Here is an 18,512-nt window from a genome sequence, read left to right as displayed (position 1 = left end):
CCGCAGAGGGCAACTTCTGAAAGGGTCCGTCGTAAGCCTAGACGTTGTTCGCGTTCCTTCCAACCTCCCCCTCTGGGATGGGTTGCGTCTCCCCTCGGCTGGGTCAGGAATTTATCCCGCTCTTGAACGGTCTGCTTTTTTTCAGCTTCCAGAAAGGAGGGCAAGATGCAGGGAGGTTGTTCTTCCCGGGTAAAGAAGCTCTGCGGAACTGTCGTTTCCTGGAGCTGGATCGTTGCATCCCAGCGGAGCTCTGAGCTAGGACACCCCGGGGCAAGATGGCGGTCGGGCCTCGGACGCTGCCCCGGGTCCGGCAGAGCTCGAGGGCACTGAGCTGAGGCGGCGGTAGCTTCGGCCCCGACCCGGAGCGCGGGGGCCTCGAGCGGATAAAGGTCTACGGCCTACGGGTAGCGAGTGGGAACAGGGTTGTGTGTTTTCCGAGTGGTGGGGGGACTTTGAAGGAGGTGGCTCTTTGGCCGGGTCCCTGCCTCCCCAAGTCGGAGGGCGGGTGCCGGGGGCTGACTTTCGTGCTCGGGGGGTTTCTCCGTAGCCGTTTCCATCCCTTTTCAGCTCTGGGGCGATAGGCCTTTATAGACAGGCTAATGCTGGGTGAAAAAGGTTTTTTATTGTTGTTGATGCCGAGGAAAGATGCTGGGCCTCAGGAGTCCCTCCCCCAAACCGGAGTTCAAATCCTATACTCGCTGTGTGACCTTGGGTGAGTTCCCTCACCTCTCCGAGCCTCGGTTTCTTCCTCTGTAAAACGGAGTCATTAGCTCGTTTCACAGAGGGAGCTGTGTAATACAAGTTTTGGTACCTGGCATTCAGCCCTCTCCGTAGAGGCAGCTGGTGTTAATGATTTCAATAAAGAAAAACTTGGTCGTAATTTGACTCTAACAGCCCTGTGGACAGCCTTGCACGTGCAGCTGTTTGTTTTTGCTGTTCCATGAGTGGGGCAGTCTCCAGGTCTTGTCGGTTTCACTTTAAATAATTGCTTTGGAGTTGGACGTGGCTTCAGATTCAGGAGTCTAGTGACCTCTCACAAGTCACGTTCCCTCTACGTTTCATTTGCTCTGTGTGAAGGTGGGATTGATGATAACACACACCTAGATAGGCAATAGCCTTCAATAAATGATAGCTGTTCTTATTAATAGCCTAAGTGCAATTGCCTGTTCTTTCAAAATTGGACCATTTGAGACCTTATAGAGCTGTTGAAAAGACAGACTGGGTAAATATCTGTACACTGCCTGATTCATGATCCGCCCTTAAATGGTGATGGTCACCACACCTGCCTGTCCAGCTGTTCGCACCATAGGGGGAAAATCCTGTCGGGCTCAGACAGCAGTTGATATTTCTGGCCTTTCACCTTTGGATGATACTCTCTGGCCTCTTTCATAATTCTCCATGAAATTGACCTCATCCAGGGAAGACTGATGTTGAGCAGATATCGTGGGAGTATAGACGTAGAGTCTGAGTCCTGTCTCTTAGTATTAAAATCTTGGCTCTGCCCATCACTGGCAGTCTAACATGGACTATGGGAGATACTAAGTGATCTCACAGGGTTGCTGTTATGTAGAAGGGACATGACGCATAGTGGGTACTTTAATCAACTTACTTTCCTTTTTGCTTTTTAAGTAATCTTGGTTAACCCAACCTCTTGGGTTTCTAATTTTTCCACCTATATCATTGTTTCCCCTAACTGGATTGTAAGTTTGTTTTGGGGGGGTTTTTTGGTTTTAAGTCTGGATGCTACAGTAAAGCCCAGTTACATGCTATCTGCTTTCAGATACTCCTTGTTAGTATTTTCCCACTTAATCCTAATCACAGCATCCTGACGACTAAATTGGGATACAAGAAGTGTAAATATTTCAGTTAATTCTTGTAGCACCCCTAGGAGGCAGGCACTATGATCCTCAATTTACAGATAAGGAATCTGAGGCCTAGAGAGGATAAATAATTTGGCCAAATAAGGTAGACTGAGAACTAAAAAGAACCAAGGGTACTCGATATGATCCAAGGTTTTTTCTACTATACACAGCCTTTTCTTTCTTTGATTAAGTCAAAGTTTGTGTAATCTTTCATTACAGTTACTTCGAATACACACTTAAAAGACTTCGTAATGTGTTTTGATTAATAAACTGGTAGATTTTAAATTTTTTTTTTCAACATTTTTTATTTATTTTTGGGACAGAGAGAGACAGAGCATGAACGGGGGAGGGGCAGAGAGAGAGGGAGACACAGAATCGGAAACAGGCTCCAGGCTCCGAGCCATCAGCCCAGAGCCTGACGCGGGGCTCGAACTCACAGACCGCGAGATCGTGACCTGGCTGAAGTCGGACGCTTAACCGACTGCGCCACCCAGGCGCCCCATAAACTGGTAGATTTTAGATAGAAGAGGAGAATAAGAAGGAATTAGAAAAACTGCAAGTACAGACTATTATACGGTGTAAACAAAACCAGCATACAGCATTGCCGAGGGGATGCTAATCTCAAGGAAGAGATCTTATCCTACGAGGCTGCTTGGGAGAAGTGAAAATTTTGAGATAGCCTTTCAGGTACTTTGTCAGTTTGCATATGCAATCTCCTGTTTTTCCATTGAGAAGAGGCTCCTTCTTTTCATCACCCCTTCCCCCCCACCATCCTCCCCCCCCCAATGAGGGACTCTCTGCCTGTTAAGGAAGAATCATACCATTGTGCTCAGGGCTTGGGCCCTGTCTTCTGCAGCTCTCTGGAGCTTGAAGCTGTTAACCAATCTAAACAGGGCCATAGCCCAAGTGACAGGACTGGTGAATCTTAGTGCACCCAGGGATAGGACAAAATTTAATGGGGGAGGAACGTAAGGGCCCTTAGTGACCAGACAGATGAGAGCCCGTACCGCAGAGTTAAGAAAAAAATTCTCACGTCTGTACAAAGAATATGTCAATTAGACTTACTGTGTAATCTGTCAGCCACCTTGATAGGTATTTGACATAAATTGTCTCATTAAGGCAGAAAGGGTCTGAGACCTCTCCCTGTGGGGGCTGCATGGCAGAGCTAGAGACGGGCTCCAGCTGTGACTCGAAAGGCTGTGTGCCTCTCACAGTGCTGTGCTGCCTCACTGCATGCTTTCTGCAGAGAATTTGGAAAACGGACTAGTTCAGGAAGCAGAACTTCCCATCATTCCTCCACCTCCAAACAACCACTGTCTACATGTTGTTTTTCATTTCTTAGGCATAAATGTTTTTCATTTTCATTAAAAAAATGCCACACATAACTTTCAATGGCTTCTTAACATGCCATTCCCCTCTGTTCGTGCTTAGTGCCATAAGGTGTGTGCGGCTTCAATTAGCTTCTTTGGGGGTTATTTTCAATCTATTCCCTTTCAGCTGGAGGACTGGGGAGGTACACTATAACATTTAAACCAGACATGAAGGGATGCCTGGGTGGCTCAGTCGGTTGAGCATCCCACTTCAGCTCAGGTCATGATCTCACGGTTCATGGGTTCGAGCCCCACGTCAGGCCCTGTGCTGACAGCTCAGAACCTGGAGCCTGCTTCGGATTCTGTGTCTCCCTCTCTCTCTGTCCCTCCCCTGCTCATGCTCTGTCTCTCAAAAATGAATAAACGTTTAAAAAAATTAAATCAGATGTTAAGTAAAAATGAGAATACTAGTGTTTTAAACCAGAGGCACTTTTTATTACTTTTATTCAGTGCGGAAGATATATGATACCCTGCCTGTAAAACTTAACCCCGAATCTGGATTTTTCCATGTGCTTCTGCCAGGAAGGACAAGCTCCTCTGAAGCGAGAAGCTGCCCTCGGCATAGTGAGTCCTGTGCAACATCACTAATGATTACCTGGCGTTTCTGTGTCACAGGCAGGTCCTCAGGTGAGCTATTCAGACTGCTGCTGGGCAGAGAGAACAAGTGATTCAGAAGACTGCTACCTTTTTCTCCCCTGCCTTCTTTCCTGCCTTCCTGTGACCAGGTGGGCTCTGTTCATTTGTTTTGACAATTACCGATGAGAGACCCACATGTTGTTTAACAGATGCGAATCCGTGTTGAAAAGGGACCACAGAGGCCTCTCGGTATGTTGACATGGAAAGAGCCTTGAATGAGCTTTTTATTCCTGATGATCTTTTCATGTGGGCACTGCTCTGAGGGAGGTAACGTGGTAAAGGGATTGTTTTCCAGAAGTCTGGATTTCTGAGTAATCCCTTTGAATAATTTTGTCGGCTGGACTGCTTATATAGTTGGGATAGAATGACAAAGTTTTCAAGCATCCAAAGAAATTTCATCGTGGGAGGCTCCACGGACCCATGTTGTGTGCTCTAGGCATAGCCAAAGCCACATCTTTGGGAAAAGATAGTGATTGGTGATTTAGATAAAAATGTAATGGACAGTTTAGACCCTCTGTCCAAAACATGCCGGTCAGTGGATGGACAGATTCTGCTCCGACGTCCTTATCAGCCCTTGGCAGAATGGGAACAGTAAGGACAGCCGAGTAAGTTATACATAAAACCGAATGTATTCAATCTAACAGATTGTCTTGCATTTTGGACTCACACGTTTGGCTTTTTTAGCGTTAAAATGGCTCTTTTTCCAAAAAAAATAAAATAAAAAATAAGGGCTTATTTTGTGCTGGGCACAAAGTAGATACCAGTAAATATTTGTCGGGTGAACAGAGAAATGAAATAATGGTGACGGTAAATAATTATGTTCGATTTTTTTTTCCCTTCAAGCCTGTACTTTGCAAAATAAATTTGACTGCTCAGCTTTAGACTGCTCCAGAAAATTCAAATACCTAGGAACCTTTGACCTAGAGGATGCCTGGTTTGAATTAGAGCTTTATGGATGGAACCGGTTCATGCTTTGTTCATCTATTAAACAATTACAGAGCCCACACCCTATGGCAGATGCTGTGCTCTTAAGAAGATGTGATTATTTAATGCAGGAAAAAGCACCGCTGGTCTAGATGAGGTGCATGAAAAGAGCCGATAGGAAGTTGGGACTTGTGCCAGGAGAGCTATTAGCCGCTGTGGAGGGAACCGAAGGGTCCTGAGTAGCTCTGCTGCTGCCCGAATGCGTGCCCGCCCGCCCTTGGCTCGTGAGCCCCTTCCTGTGTGTGTTCTTCCTCAATGATCTACGTCAGCCACTTGCCGTTTTCCTTGCAGGGTTCGTGCAAACTTGCAAACATGTTCACCGTTTCTCAGACCTCGAGAGCGTGGTTCATCGATAGAGCCCGTCAGGCTCGGGAGGAAAGGCTGGTGCAGAAGGAGCGGGAGCGGGCGGCCGTCGAGATCCAGGCCCATGTTCGCAGTTTCCTGTGTCGCAGGCGACTGCAGAGAGAGATCCGGTGGGTGCTGGGAAATCCTCAGCACGTTGTCCCCTGTCCCCAGTTAATAGCAAGAAAAAATGGTGTTTTCTCCTACAGTTCTTGAAAAGCCTTCCAGCTGCTATGAGCTCCTAATTTAAAATGTCTTTCCGCCTCCTTCCCCTCCTAGGAGAGAGATCGATGAGTTTTTTAAAGCAGATGACGTGGAGTCCAGTAAAAGAAGCGCACTTTGTATTTTTAAGATTGCCAGGAAACTGCTCTTCTTGTTCAGAATTAAAGAGGATAATGAGGTAAAATAATAATAGTGAACACTGTGCTTACCCATCTGCCAGGTCTTTTGAAAGTATTTTGCAAATATAATTCATTTAATCCTTATAGCGACGCTACAAGATAGATTCTGTTACCACCACATCCTGCCCTTTTTGTTTTCTTGGGATGTGTTTTGCGGGGATTACACTCAGTGCTTCTGAGAATCATCACAATTCTTTTACATTGACCATGACAAGCACTCCGACTCAGATGTATACAGGAGTGAGGCAGGTTGGGCAACTGAGTGGAAGAAGCCATTTACAGGAGAAAACAACAAATTATAATAAGTAGGAGCACCAGGGTGGCTCAGTTGGTTGAACATCCGACTTTGGCTCAGGTCATGGTCACACAGTTCGTGGGTTTGAGCCCCGCATCGGGCGCTGTGCTGACAGCTCAGAGCCTGGAGCCTGCTTCGGGTTCCATGTTTCCCTCTCTCTCTGCCCCTCCCCTGCTCATGCTCGCTCGCTCTCTCTCAAAAATAAATAAACATTAACAAAAAAGAAATAATAATCAGTAACTGGCAGGAGGTGGTGGTGATGGGGAATGATGACATCAGAGGGAGTTGATGGGGTGTGTGGCATGGCCACTGAAGGGGGGCGGCCAGTCCTGGGCTCCAGCCAGTGGTGCACTGCTGTGAATTTTGAAGAGAGATGCTGGTGATCCTTGTACTCGTTTTTCTCATTTGTAAAAGTTGGTAGCTAATTTGAAATTTCTTTTAAATCCTGTAAACCAAATGAAGCGTGCTGGTCGCACTTTGGGGATTAGAATGATCAGCCTACAAACGATTCCAGGAAGTAGCGAGTTGTCTGTAATGGTACTGACGGTCCCATCGAGGAGGGCCTCTGTGCTCCCAGGGGTTAGACGTTCATTACTGCTAAGCATCCCCTTGTGCCAGACCTTCTTCTAGGCAGTGGGGCCCCAGAAGGAAATGAGATGGGCGGGGTCTCTAACCCTGCGGAACATGTAGCCCAGAGAGAGGCAGGACTACACAGGCAGCAAGATGAGGACAGGCAGGTGCCGTGAGGTGACCCCTGTTGATGGAGGAAACTATAGTCTAGAATGCTGAGGTGGCTGCCCGGGGCCATAGCACTTTTAAGGGTGGATCCAGGGCCAGTATAGACAGCGTAAAGTGGTTTCCAGTTTCCACTTTCCTTCCTTTTGCATTTCAAGTTAAAAATGATGGCGTGACAGGTTGTGGGGAAAAAGCCCGTGTCTGTGGTGCTTACAGAGTGGCCACCGGGAGAGCGCGACCCAGGGAACAGCTGCTAGCCCGCAGGAGCACGGGCCCAGATTGCCGGGTTGATTGTGTTTTTTTCCAAAGGCACCCCTGGCTGAAACCACGTGTAGGGCTCCTCCAGCCTGTGGGCCACCAATTTGAGAACCTTACATTAGCCTTTCTGATCCCCAGTTTCCACATCTATAGGGGAGAATTCAATATGATCACGTCCGTGAGTCATCTGGTGTCATGTGAGTCCCGCACGTGCCAGGTACCCACGGAATGCTTGCTGCTTTCCCATTTCAATGTGGCTTGCAGAAACGTGTAACCCCCATCCTTCCTCTTCGCAGAGATTTGAGAAGTTGTGTCGCTGCATCCTGAGCAGCATGGATGCTGAGAACGAACCCAAGGTAAGCAAGACGGGGGCTGGGAAGTCTCCCACAAGCTCTCAGGCCGATCTCTTTGGTTCTGAAAGTTCCTGCTAAGTGTTACGATTTTGTTAGGTCAGACTTTGCATACGTGGACACACACACCTGCCTAATAAGTAATGACTTGAAAACATTACCGCAGTGCAACTGGTTGTCTTAGTCTTTTCATTATCCGAGGACTGCGTTCTCCTCTGACCTCTTAGGATGGTAAATTCCCTCACTAGGCTATTTTATCTATGGGTTTAGTGTTCAGATAAGTCCTACTCCCTATTTATTCACCTGTTCATTCCCACTGCCTTCCCCAGCGCTGGACCTAGTGAACTTGTCCTGTCCCAGTAGCTAGAACATATGTAATTTGGTCCCTGTTTCTGCCCATTACATTTCTCTTTCTCCTGCTTGTAGGTGTGGTATGTGTCCTTGGCTCTTTCCAAGGATCTCACCCTCCTGTGGATTAAACAGATCAAACACATTCTTTGGTGTTGCTGTGAGTTTCTTGAGCAGCTCAAGGTAAAAACAGAACAAGACACCTGTAAATGTATCCTTTTCATTGTAAATATATTCCCTCTCATTGGAGGCCTTTAGAGTATATCTTGAGAGTCCTCAAGATTCCATCATAGGTTATTTCTTTGGAAGTTTATCAGAGTCTAGTACAGAATTATTAGCACCCCTGTTCTAGGAGAGAGCAAGCTAGATACCGTTATCAGTATGAGTCCTTCTTTTCACGTATAACATTCTGAACATTGGCTTATGCTCACCACAGTCTTGACACCCAGAAATCTGTTGCCTTTCTTTTTATTCTTTTGAAATAATGGATAATTTATCGTTTACATTATGCTAGTCAGGCTTCTTGGTACAAGTGCAGAAACCCAGGGCACCTGGGTGGCTCCGTCAGTTAAGCGTCTGACTTCAGCTCAGGTCATGATCTTGCGGTTCATAACTTCATGCCCCGCATCAGGCTCTGTGCTGACAGCTCAGAGCCTAGAGCCTGCTTCGGATTCTATGTCTCCCTCTCTCTCTCTGCTACTTCCCCTACTTCCCCTGCCTGCCTCTCTCTCTCTCTTTCTCTCAAAAATAAATAAACATTAAAAAAAAATTTTTTAACTAAACAAGTGCAGAAATCCAACATGTGCAGCTCCTAATACATACAAGCTAAGCAAGAAGGAGAATATTTTTTTTAAATGTTTATTTATTTTGGGGGGACAGAGGATCTAAGATGTGTTCTGTGCTGACAGCAGAGACACCGGCATGGGGCTTGAACTCACAAACTGAACCATGAGATTGTGACCTCAGCCGAAGTTGGATGCTCAACCGACCAAGCCATCCAGGTGCCCCGAGAATATTTTTTATAGAACATTCTCTGTAATGTGGCAGCCAGGGATGACCAGAGCCAGGAGCTTCTAGGATTCTCCCTCATCCCTTTCTCTCCTCTCTGCTCCCTTTTGGAATCGCTTTGTTCTCTCCTGTTGTAATCACAGTAGTTCTGGCCTCACATCCTCACTCTTATCTTGACCAAAGAGAAAAGGGAGGCCTCTCCCACTAGTTTAGGAATCAGAGAGGACAGTAAAGGCCCAGTGTTGTCCTGGTCTCAACCTCAAACTGGTCACAGTGGCAAGAGGGGGGAAGGTACTGCCACTGGCCCTTCTGGTCCTGTGCCCACCCTTGTGTTATGAGAAGGTGGGCAGGGGTGTGAGTGGTTGCAAACGGTGGACATTTTCACCTCGCACATTGGGAGAGAGGTTTCAGGGGCAGAGGCTTGACTCACGTGGGAGCTGAGCGATGGAGCAGATGTCCCCAGAGCCCCCATATCTCTAGCCATCTCTCTCAGGGCACTTGTGATTGACTCTCCTGGCCTTGACCTGGCAGCAAGCATGAATTATGATTATGATAATCAGTATTACATAGAGTTACCTGTGTGTCAGGCCCTGTTCTTAGTGCTTTGTCTACATTAATCCGTTCATTTTTAACAACAACCCTATGAAGAAAGCAATGTTACCACCCATAGTCAACAGCTGAGGAACTGGGGGACAGAGAGGGTAAGCAGCTTGCCCTAACTCACACATCTAGCCAGTGGTCAAGCAGGGAGTCTGAGCCCAGAGTCCCCATCACGTTCAATTGCATTTCTACTCTGCTGCTCCAGTGAACGTATGTCCGTACATCCATCCATCCATGTACACAGCAGGCCAGCTCCAGTCAGCTTGCTTCCCAAGAATTCTCATTCTCCATTCCCGAGAGTGTTTCAGATTCCGTGCTCGAGGATTCCTGTGCCAGAATCCCTGTCCCTGAACTCCCAAAGTGGTCATTCCCCAAGAGTAAAAGAATAAACTCGGACGGTCCTGACTCGCCGACTGGTGGCAGAGTGCATCCAGGCAAGTTGTGAGTGGCTGCTCCGCCGTCGGACGTATGACTTCATCTCAGTCTCTTTGTTGTTTCCAGCCTGAAATCTTACAGGACTCCAGACTCATCACGCTGTACCTCACGATGCTTGTCACCTTCACAGACACTTCAACATGGAAAATCCTCCGCGGAAAAGGTCTGTGGGACTGGCTTCAAAATCTTTCCCAAGTAGCATTTGCATAGAGACCTTGGGGACCTTTTCTCCTTTTGAAGAAGCATTTTCACTGCCATAAGCCTCAGGGGGGGCCCTGAAAGCATACCAATGAAGATGCCCTTGACGTTTCCATCAGATAGCATTGTAATATCCAGAATACATTCAGGATTGTGTGTTCTAATCTCTCCTTTGAATGTACGTTTAAAGGCACGGTCCCCCTGAGCTCATTTTTTAAAACTCCCATAGCACCTCAGCCTCCAAGTGGTGATATTCACTCAAGCCTTGTCATTCGTGTCACAATCATTGGGCAGCAAATAATTCTATTTTGTCCATAAGATTTGCATCATGAAGCTGCCTCCTCCCTCAGATGCCGTACTGAGCCTTCCGTGTTTTGTCCGTTCACTTTGTCCATCCGCTCTGCAAATGGCCTTCTCCGTGCCACATTCTGTGCGGGCACTGGAGATACAGAGAAGGCCGCTGCCCTCGGGCTTCAGGTGCCAAAGACTGCCGTGTGCCCGCCCGCCCTTCACAGAACTGGAGAGTCTGGTGAGGGAGATAGACGCTAAAGGGAAGTCCCATACATGTGACTATATGCGAATATAGGAAGGACTTACATGTGAACACACGCATGTCATGACGACCGTGTGAAACGTAGCGCTCGGAACGAAGACTACGGAGAAACAAGAACGTTGAGCGGATCCGGGAGGCCCTGCCTCCCTGTGTCTGGGACTCAGGCTCTCCCGCCGAAGTGATGTCTGAGTGAACAGCTGAAGGGAGAGTTGGGGTTCGCAGAGCCAAGGGGGAGGACTTTGAGAACAGAGGCAACTATGTGCAAAGGCTCCTGGCCAGAAAAGAGGGGTTATTTTAAGGCGTGGGCTGTGGGGGGGGGGCATTTAAATCTTGGGGAGTTCTGGCCTTGAGTTCCAGGGTGTCCGTCTCCCAGCGGGGAGAGGCGGTGGCCACAGAGAGCAAACGGTGCCGGGCCCTCGGAGGGAATTAGGAAAGGTGCGACAGGTGCTCAGAGGCTGGGGACGTTACTTCTGGCTGAGGGAGATCATAGGACCCATCACCTGAGAGGTGACACTTGAGCTGGACCTTCCAGGAGAGTGGGTTCTGGAGTTCATCCTCTCCCTGTGCCTGATACCAGGCTGAAGGGGAGTAGGAAGACAAGCCACCGAAATGATGGCCTTGGGCCTGGGGTGTGCTATAAATAGTTCACGGTCAGGCCAGTGCCTTTTCTCTCACACGTCTTTCTTCATTCAGGGGAGAGTCTTCGACCAGCCATGAACCACATCTGTGCAAATATAATGGGACATCTCAACCAGCATGGATTCTATCCTGTGCTGCAGGTTTGTGAGTGCGTCCCCGAACACGTGACCTCTCTCTTCAGTACCTGAACTTGAATTTTCACAGCTGATTTTGGCATTACCTGGTGCCCTCTTCACAGAAGTCTTTTTGCAGGAGGAGTTTAATGCTCAGCTTCCTGTCCCTTCCCCCACCTTGAGTCGCTTGTGGTCTGTGTCGAGGGAGGACAGTGGCACTGGGGTCCCTTCGTTGTGCTACATCTTTGGCTGCAGAAATGACCCAGCCGCTTGACACTTAAAGTCAAGAGGGGAGGCCTCAGGATTTGATTCCCTCGGGTTCCTTCTTGGGTGAAGTCTGGAGTTAGCTTTCTTGCTGTGTCCTCAAACACCCTTCTGTCCACACCACCCCTGTTGTGCCGGCTCACACACCCAGGGGAATAAATGCCGGAACTCTAATCGCTGTTTAAAAGCGGTTTGGGATTCTCAGGTTTAGAAGTAGCATTGATGGAACCCTTCCTTCTGCCCGGCGCTGAGATGGGCTCCTTCCTGATCGGGTTTCCTCTTCTCACATGAACCCTGGGAGGCGGTTGTGATGGCCGAAGGTGGTGCCGTCAGCAGCACGTCTCTGTGAGGAATCTTCTACTGGATGCCAGAATGTAGGAGTAGCATACGTATGAAATTTTAAGTGTGGTAGTCTTTTTATTGGCTGTAAACTTTTTTGGCTGTTTCTTATTTTAAAAATTTAAACACAATATTTAGAGAGACAGTGGTATAATGAAGGAGATACCCTTTACTTTGCTCTCCCTTCATTTTTGGAAAACATTCTAAATATAGGTTTTTTTGTTTTTCTTTTTATCTGAAGCACTCATTTTACTTCTGTGCTGCTTTTTTACGTACAAGTGACTGTAGGTTGGCATCGGCCCCTGACCAGTTAAAATGTTCTTTTTCAGATGCTGTTAACCCGTGGCCTGGCAAGACCCCGGCCTTGTCTGTCCAAAAGCACTTTAACTGCGACCTTTTCTCTCGCACTGCGGTAAGTAACTCCAGCTGAGGAGCTGGCGTGCTTCCGGAAACTTCCTCCTCTCGCTTTCCCTTCCTCCTGTTCCTCACGTTACGTGTGGGGGCTTGCCTGTTCTGTTCTGTTCACTGACAGGGTGCATCTGTGGCAGCTCTTCTGTCTGTGCCCCTGAATTTTTTGCATCGCGATTTGAAGGAAGCTTTTCAAAGCGAATTGCTTTCATTGTGCCAAGGACCCAAGACCCAAGCATTTTTCCTTTTGAGCTTTTTAATTGATAAGATAAAGAGAACCCCTTGAGCTGGAAGAGGCCCGGCGAAAGGCAGAGTAGAGGGTGAAGGGAGTAGTGTTGTGAGCCCAGGTTTAAAATGTTAAAATCTGGGCCGCCTGGGTGGCCCAGTCAGTTAAGCATCCAACTAATGGTTCCAGCTCAGGTCGTGATCTCACAGGTTAGTGAATTCAAACCCCACATTGGGCTCTGTGCTGATGGTGCAAAGCCTGCTTGGGATTCTCTCAGTGTCTGTCTGTCTCTCTCTCTCTCTCTCTGCCCCTCCCCCACTCACACTGTCTTTGTCTCTCTCAAAAATAAATAAACTTAAATAAATAAATAAAATACAATAAAATGTTAGAATCTGGAGGCTCAGAGAGGTTGTGCTGTTTGCCTTCACTTAGATAGGAGATACAAAATACATAAGCTAAGTACTTCCATATAGAAATTATGCCTGCAATTCTGAGAATTACCAAGTGCACAAAGCTGTGTCTGTGACTGGGTCCAGAACATTCTTAAACTGTTGAGAGGAGCACAGACTTGGGGGAGATGTTAATATGATAACTTGATCATCTTAATCCCCAAGATAATAACTTTGGGCAGGGGGAGTGTTATGGTCAAACCAGTGACGTAAAGCTCCCTGCTCTGCCCCCCTTTGCTAATCCACAGGGCAATTTACCGCAGAGAGCTCTTGACAAGTCCTGAGGTCTAAGAACCTTTGGGCCTGTTTAATCCGGTGCCAGCCCAAACATAATCTGAACGTGGAATACCCCCACCTAAGTTTTCACTGGTGGAACGTGTCTATTGGTGTCCCATGGACTCCTTTCCTGTGGAATACCAGTTAGCAAACGATGGTCTAGAGATTGGTTGGTAAACTTTTTCTGCAAGGGGCCAGCTAATACGTATTTTCGGTTCTGTGGTTCATGCAGTGTCGGTCACAACCACCCTGCTGGTGTGGCACAAAGCACCTATAGGTGATGCGTACACAGAGGAGAATGGCTATGTTTGAACAAAACTGTATTTGCAAAAATAGGCAAGGGGCAGAATTTGGCCTGTGAGCCATTTTTGCCGCTCCTGGTCTAGACTGTGCTTTCCACTAACCATTAGCCACCTGGGGTTTAAATAGACATATATTAAAATTAAGAATTCAGTTCCTTGCAGCGTCTGGGTGGCTCAGTTGGTTGAGCATCTGACTCTTGATTTCTGCTCAGGTCATGATCCCAGAGTCATGGGATCGAGCTCTGTATCTGGCTCCATGCTAGGTGTGGAGCCTGCTTAAGGTTCTCTCTCTCCCTCCCTCTGCCCCTGCCCCTGCCCCTGTCCCCTGCTCGCATTCTCTCTCTCTCTCCCTCTCTTTAAAACTGAAACTAAAATTAAAATTAAAAACAAAAAAAGAATTCAGTTCCTCGGTTGCATTAGCCACGTTTCAGGTGCTTCGGGACCACGTGTGACTGAGCAGTGACAGCCTTATTGGACCACACAAAGAAGAAACATTTCCACCATCACGGAAAGTTCTGTTGGACAAGGCTGGTCTAGAGCAGCCTTCTCTGTAATGAGAACCACATTTTAAAAGACCAGAAATCAGGGGAAATTATTTAAATCGATATATCCAAAATATAATCATTTCTACATGTAGTCAGTCTTTTAAATTCTTTATTTTAGTTAAAATTAACTTGGGGTGCCTGGGTGGCTCAGTCAGTTAAGTGTCTGACTTCGGCTCAGGTCACGAACTCACCGTTGGTGGGTTTGAGCCCCGCATCGGGCTCTGTGCTAACAGCTCGAAGCCTGGAGCTGCTTCAGATTCTGGGTCTCCCTCTCTCTCTCCGCCCCTCCCCCGCTTGCACTCTGTCTCTCAAAAAGAAATAATAAACATTTAAAAAAATTAATAATTTATTTCTTTTCATACTGAGTCTTCAAAGCCTGGTGTGTATTTTACCCTTAAAGCCTACCTGCATCTGAACTAACCACATTTTAAGTGGTCGGGAGCCACACGTGGCTACTGGCTACTGCGTTGGACAGCCCATTTCTAGAAGCGAGATCCTTACGAGAGAGGAGCAGGGGTCTGCCAGTGATGCTGTAATTAGTTACAGAAGTAGACCAGATCGTCTAGTAAACAAACACACCTTCCTTTCAGACTCTGAGAGGAGTCGTATTTAATGAGTCCTAAGACATAGGTGCAAACAGGTTTTCCAGCGGCAGGTGTCCTGCATCTGCTGTCTCTGAGTCACTTTCTGGAGTAGTTCGTTCCAGCCTCGCCCACCCTCCCCTCTCGTCAGAGGCAGGGAAGCGTTGACACGCAGGTGCCTGAGCTCCAGGGCGCAGGGCCACTCTGCCGCCCTCCTCCGTCTCCTGAGAACAGAAGTCTTCCCTTCCGTTCCAACGTCCCTCCCCCGCCCAGAGTGTTGTAATTCAAGAGTGATTCACCGAGAGGGTCACATCCAGCCATTCCGTCATGTTCCTTCTCCTTTAAGAATGTGGTAGCCTCCATCATTTAGATTTTTTCACTCTGTACGTTAGAGTCGTTAGAGTCCATTGGCTCACTCTGAAGGCCAGGCGGCTCTGAAGCCTTTTCCTTAAGTAGTGTCCTTTTTCCCCTCTGAGTATTTGAATGTAATTGAACATGGCCAGGACCTTTTAAAACAAAATACCTAGTGGTTTTGTCACAGTAGGATATACTATTGAAAGTCTGTAAAATCATAAATGTTATGTTCAGACGTGATCACTAAATCCTATGATGCAAATAGCCAACATTCATGGGCCACACGATTGTTTTAAGATTTATACCCACATTAACTGACTCCTCACCACATTCTCTAATCTTAGTTTTATAAATGAGGAAGTTAAGGCCCAGAGAGGTTAAGGCATGAGCAGGGCCCCGGTCACACAGCAGGGAGTGACAGGGCCAGGAGTTGAACCCAGGCTATCCTGACCTCAGAGCCCATACTCTTTACTCCTCGTTCTTTATTCTTGTCTCACATATTGGCCACAATTTTGTATTCCAAGAGCAACATATATTGAATCCATGGCACGTGGCACCTTCTCAAACTCGCCTTGTTCCATTCATTCCCCAGGCCCCCGTTTTGCCCAGACTCGGTTTCTGTTTTTTCCCTTGTGCCTGTCCAGCTCCCTGGTTGCAGCGTGAGCTCTGTACTGGCGGGGACTGTGCAGCGAACATCTCCTTTACCATCCTCCCCTGCCGTGCCAAACACTGAGGCCACACATAAGGCCACATCCTGAGACCTAGCAGGACGTCTGCAGAATTTGTCCCCCAAGGGGGCTCAGGTGCAACAACTGCGAGGCTAAAGGAAGTGTTTTGTTTTGTTTTTTAGAGTTTATTTTGAGAGAGAAAGAGTGGGGGAGGGACAGAGAAAAGGAAGGGGAGAGAGAATCCCAAGCAGGCTGTGTGCTGTCGGCATGGAGCCTGACAGAGGGCTCGAATTCACGAACCATGAGGTCATGACCTGAGCTGAAACCGAGAGTCAGATGCTTAACTGACTGAGCCCCCCCAGGCGCCCCTAAGGGAGGTTTTTGATGACCTCATGCAGAGGTGTACGTAACAGGGCACCAAGGGAAACCGAGCATCTAGTACGTATGTGTGATCTTTTGAGACTGGATGTCCCCATTTTCAGCCTTTAGTTTTCCTAGACGTCCTGTGAGGCGTAATTTCAAGGAAGTTGGGGGCGTTGGCAGAGTGGTTCTTTGGTTCCGGGGCAACATGCAAACCCATGTGAATAAGGCGATCTGTCTGTGTCTAGCCCTGTGATTGCTGCACAATTTTCAGACAGTCTGCTTCGGCCATTCCTCATCCACATCATGTCTGTGCCTGCTCTCGTGACTCACCTCAGCACAGTGACCCCTGAGGTAAGTGGCTCTCCGGTTCCCCACCCCCAGTCCATTTTTGCCATTCTTCTTAGAGAGTAAAATGTTTTCTCCCTTCATTTCCACCTCTTCTCCTGACACTTCTACTAAGGCAGGAGCTGCTGTAGACGCACTCGTGTTAGCGGCCGAGAGAGCCAGGTCCTCATCTTGGTTCATTTTCTTCCTGGCCGTTGAGAGCATGTTTGGCATCTAGGTGTTGATGTGCAAGCGACCAAGTTCATGCTCCAGTGGGAAATTCTTCCTGTCGGCTCCCGCTCTAACAGTCTGCAATTGTTCGCAGCGCCTCACCGTTTTAGAATCTCATGACATGCTTCGTAAATTCATCACATTTTTAAGAAACGAAGATCGATGCCGTGACGTATGTGAAAGCTTAGAAGGATGCCATACGCTTTGTCTAATGGGTGAGTATCTGTGGCTGGGCATCAGGAGAAGCCCAAGCGTATTTGCTTTTTGCTGTTCTGGGGATCATGAGTTGTTTTTAGTAACGCTTGGAAGTACCTAGCGATAAAAGACATGTAATTGGATACATAAAATAGACACGTAGAATTGAAAACTGATGGAAAATATAGCAACCTGGCAACCTGGCTGAGTGAAAAATGTTAAATTTTGGCCCTCAGCTTCCTGGCATCCAAGAGAAGAATGAAAATGGGATGAGTCACCTGGGTAATTCTCATCTCAAAAGAGAAGGGAGGGCACAGCTGGGTGGTGTTTAGATCGGAGCAGAGCCTCATCATCTATTTTACGTTTTCCTTGTAAGTAGAGAAAGGACAGAAGCGAATAGGTAGAGCGTAATTCTCATCACTTAGAAGAGGTTTTTTTTAATGGAGGAAAAGGTCCTTGGGGCTAAATTTTAAGGGAGTTCGTGGTGAGTAACTTCGGTGAACGCTGAACAAGAGTGACTTCCTGGGACGTTCAGGTGTCCTTCCAAAGGTCATTTCTTACATTGACTCTCGATTCTCGAGTTTTAGTGTCGTATCGAAGTGTTATATGCTAACTAAAGTTCACACACGTCTGCGTATGAGTCTGCCTGTCATCCTCACGGCAAGAGTGGGGATCATTATCCCAATCTTCTAGGTGAGGAGACGGATTCGAGAGGTGGGTTGAGGGTCGCACAGCTCCTCTGTGGCAGGGCCAGGGTTTGAAGCCAGGCGCGACACGGAGCAGCCCCAGCACTGCCAGCTGCCAGGTGCCTCTCCACGTGGGATTTCTTCCTGCACGTGGACGTGACTGCGGGAGCCCCAGGCGGAGAGTGGGGCTGCGAGGTGACGGAGCGGGTCTGCCCGGGCTCCTTGCACTCAGCCTTCTCTCTTTGCAGGCAACCTTCTGCAGTTGGGCTCCCTCAGCCCCAAGGTGTTAGAGGAAGAGACGGATGGGTTCGTGAGTTTGCTCACCCAGATGCTGTGCTACTGTCAGAAGTACGTGTCCCAGAAGAAATCCAACCTGACGCACTGGCACCCCGTCCTCGGCTGGTTCTCCCAATCTGTGGACTATGGGTAAGTCCCAGGGCAAATCACTGCCTTTCTTGTCTCCTGCCTGTCTCTCACCACCTCCCCCTTCTTCCTTCCATCTTTCTTCCGGCTTCTGTTGTTTTGTTTCTGGTTGCAAAAGTAATATATATCACTGGATAAAATCTAGATAAGGCCAAAAGAAAAAAAACCATCCCATTGTGCTACTACCCAGAGACAACCGTGTGAACGTCCCTTCAGTTTCTTTTTTTTACCTGTAAATATCAACAGGTTTGTGTTTTTTTTTTTTTTAAGTTTATTTATTTTGAGAGAGAGCATGCACATGCGTGGGGGAGGGACAGAGAGAGAGGAGGAGAGAGAGAGAATCCCAAGCAGACTTGACACCATCAGTGCAGAGCCCGATGTGGGGCTTGAACCCACAGCCTGTGAGATCGTGACCTGAGCCGAGATCAAGAGCCGGGCGCTCAACTGACTGAGCCACCCAGGCACCACTCAATAGTTTTTTGTTGCTGGTTTTTTTTTTGAGATCATTTATTTTGTATTTCATTCTTTAGTAAATTGTGAACCTTATCTGTCAACCCTATTTTTTCTTTTTCAGTATCACTTTTCCTGACTCCCTAGACTGCCGTATTTTGCAGGTGATTAAAATAAGCCCCGTGACTGAAAGGGGGTAGAGGTCACCTCAGATCCTTTTCAAGAGGTGGAATATAAGTTTAAAATTTTGTAACTAAAGGACTCAAAAACATTAAAAGCGCTAGGCTCAAAGAGAGAGATT

The 18,512-nt window shown here is 47.6% G+C and overlaps 1 protein-coding gene across 4 annotated transcripts in view; it reads left to right on the top strand.

Annotated features, from left to right (window-relative positions):
* The first annotated feature begins 316 nt into the window (after window positions 1–316).
* The window catches only part of UBE3B (ubiquitin protein ligase E3B), a 52,396-nt gene continuing 34,200 nt past the window's right edge, over window positions 317–18,512 (top strand). The window contains exons 1-12 of one of the 4 annotated variants that reach the window (XM_049619168.1): window positions 317–404; window positions 3,755–4,057; window positions 5,144–5,325; window positions 5,474–5,594; window positions 7,180–7,239; window positions 7,660–7,764; window positions 9,691–9,787; window positions 11,069–11,154; window positions 12,060–12,142; window positions 16,148–16,253; window positions 16,552–16,672; window positions 17,587–17,764. In XM_049619168.1, coding sequence (XP_049475125.1) covers window positions 4,004–4,057; window positions 5,144–5,325; window positions 5,474–5,594; window positions 7,180–7,239; window positions 7,660–7,764; window positions 9,691–9,787; window positions 11,069–11,154; window positions 12,060–12,142; window positions 16,148–16,253; window positions 16,552–16,672; window positions 17,587–17,764 — 1,193 coding nt within the window. In that variant the 5' untranslated portion in view covers window positions 317–404; window positions 3,755–4,003. Of the gene's footprint in view, window positions 405–2,236; window positions 4,058–5,143; window positions 5,326–5,473; window positions 5,595–7,179; window positions 7,240–7,659; window positions 7,765–9,690; window positions 9,788–11,068; window positions 11,155–12,059; window positions 12,143–16,147; window positions 16,254–16,551; window positions 16,673–17,586; window positions 17,765–18,512 lie in introns of those variants that run through there. The other 3 variants (XM_049619169.1, XM_049619171.1, XM_049619170.1) reach the window with 3 other exon arrangements.

The sequence above is a fragment of the Panthera uncia genome (assembly GCF_023721935.1).
Source record: "Panthera uncia isolate 11264 chromosome D3 unlocalized genomic scaffold, Puncia_PCG_1.0 HiC_scaffold_8, whole genome shotgun sequence".
Taxonomy (NCBI): Eukaryota; Metazoa; Chordata; class Mammalia; order Carnivora; family Felidae; genus Panthera; species Panthera uncia.
The sequence above is the reverse complement of the archived record's forward strand: the minus strand, read 5'-3'. Positions and strand labels throughout refer to the sequence as shown.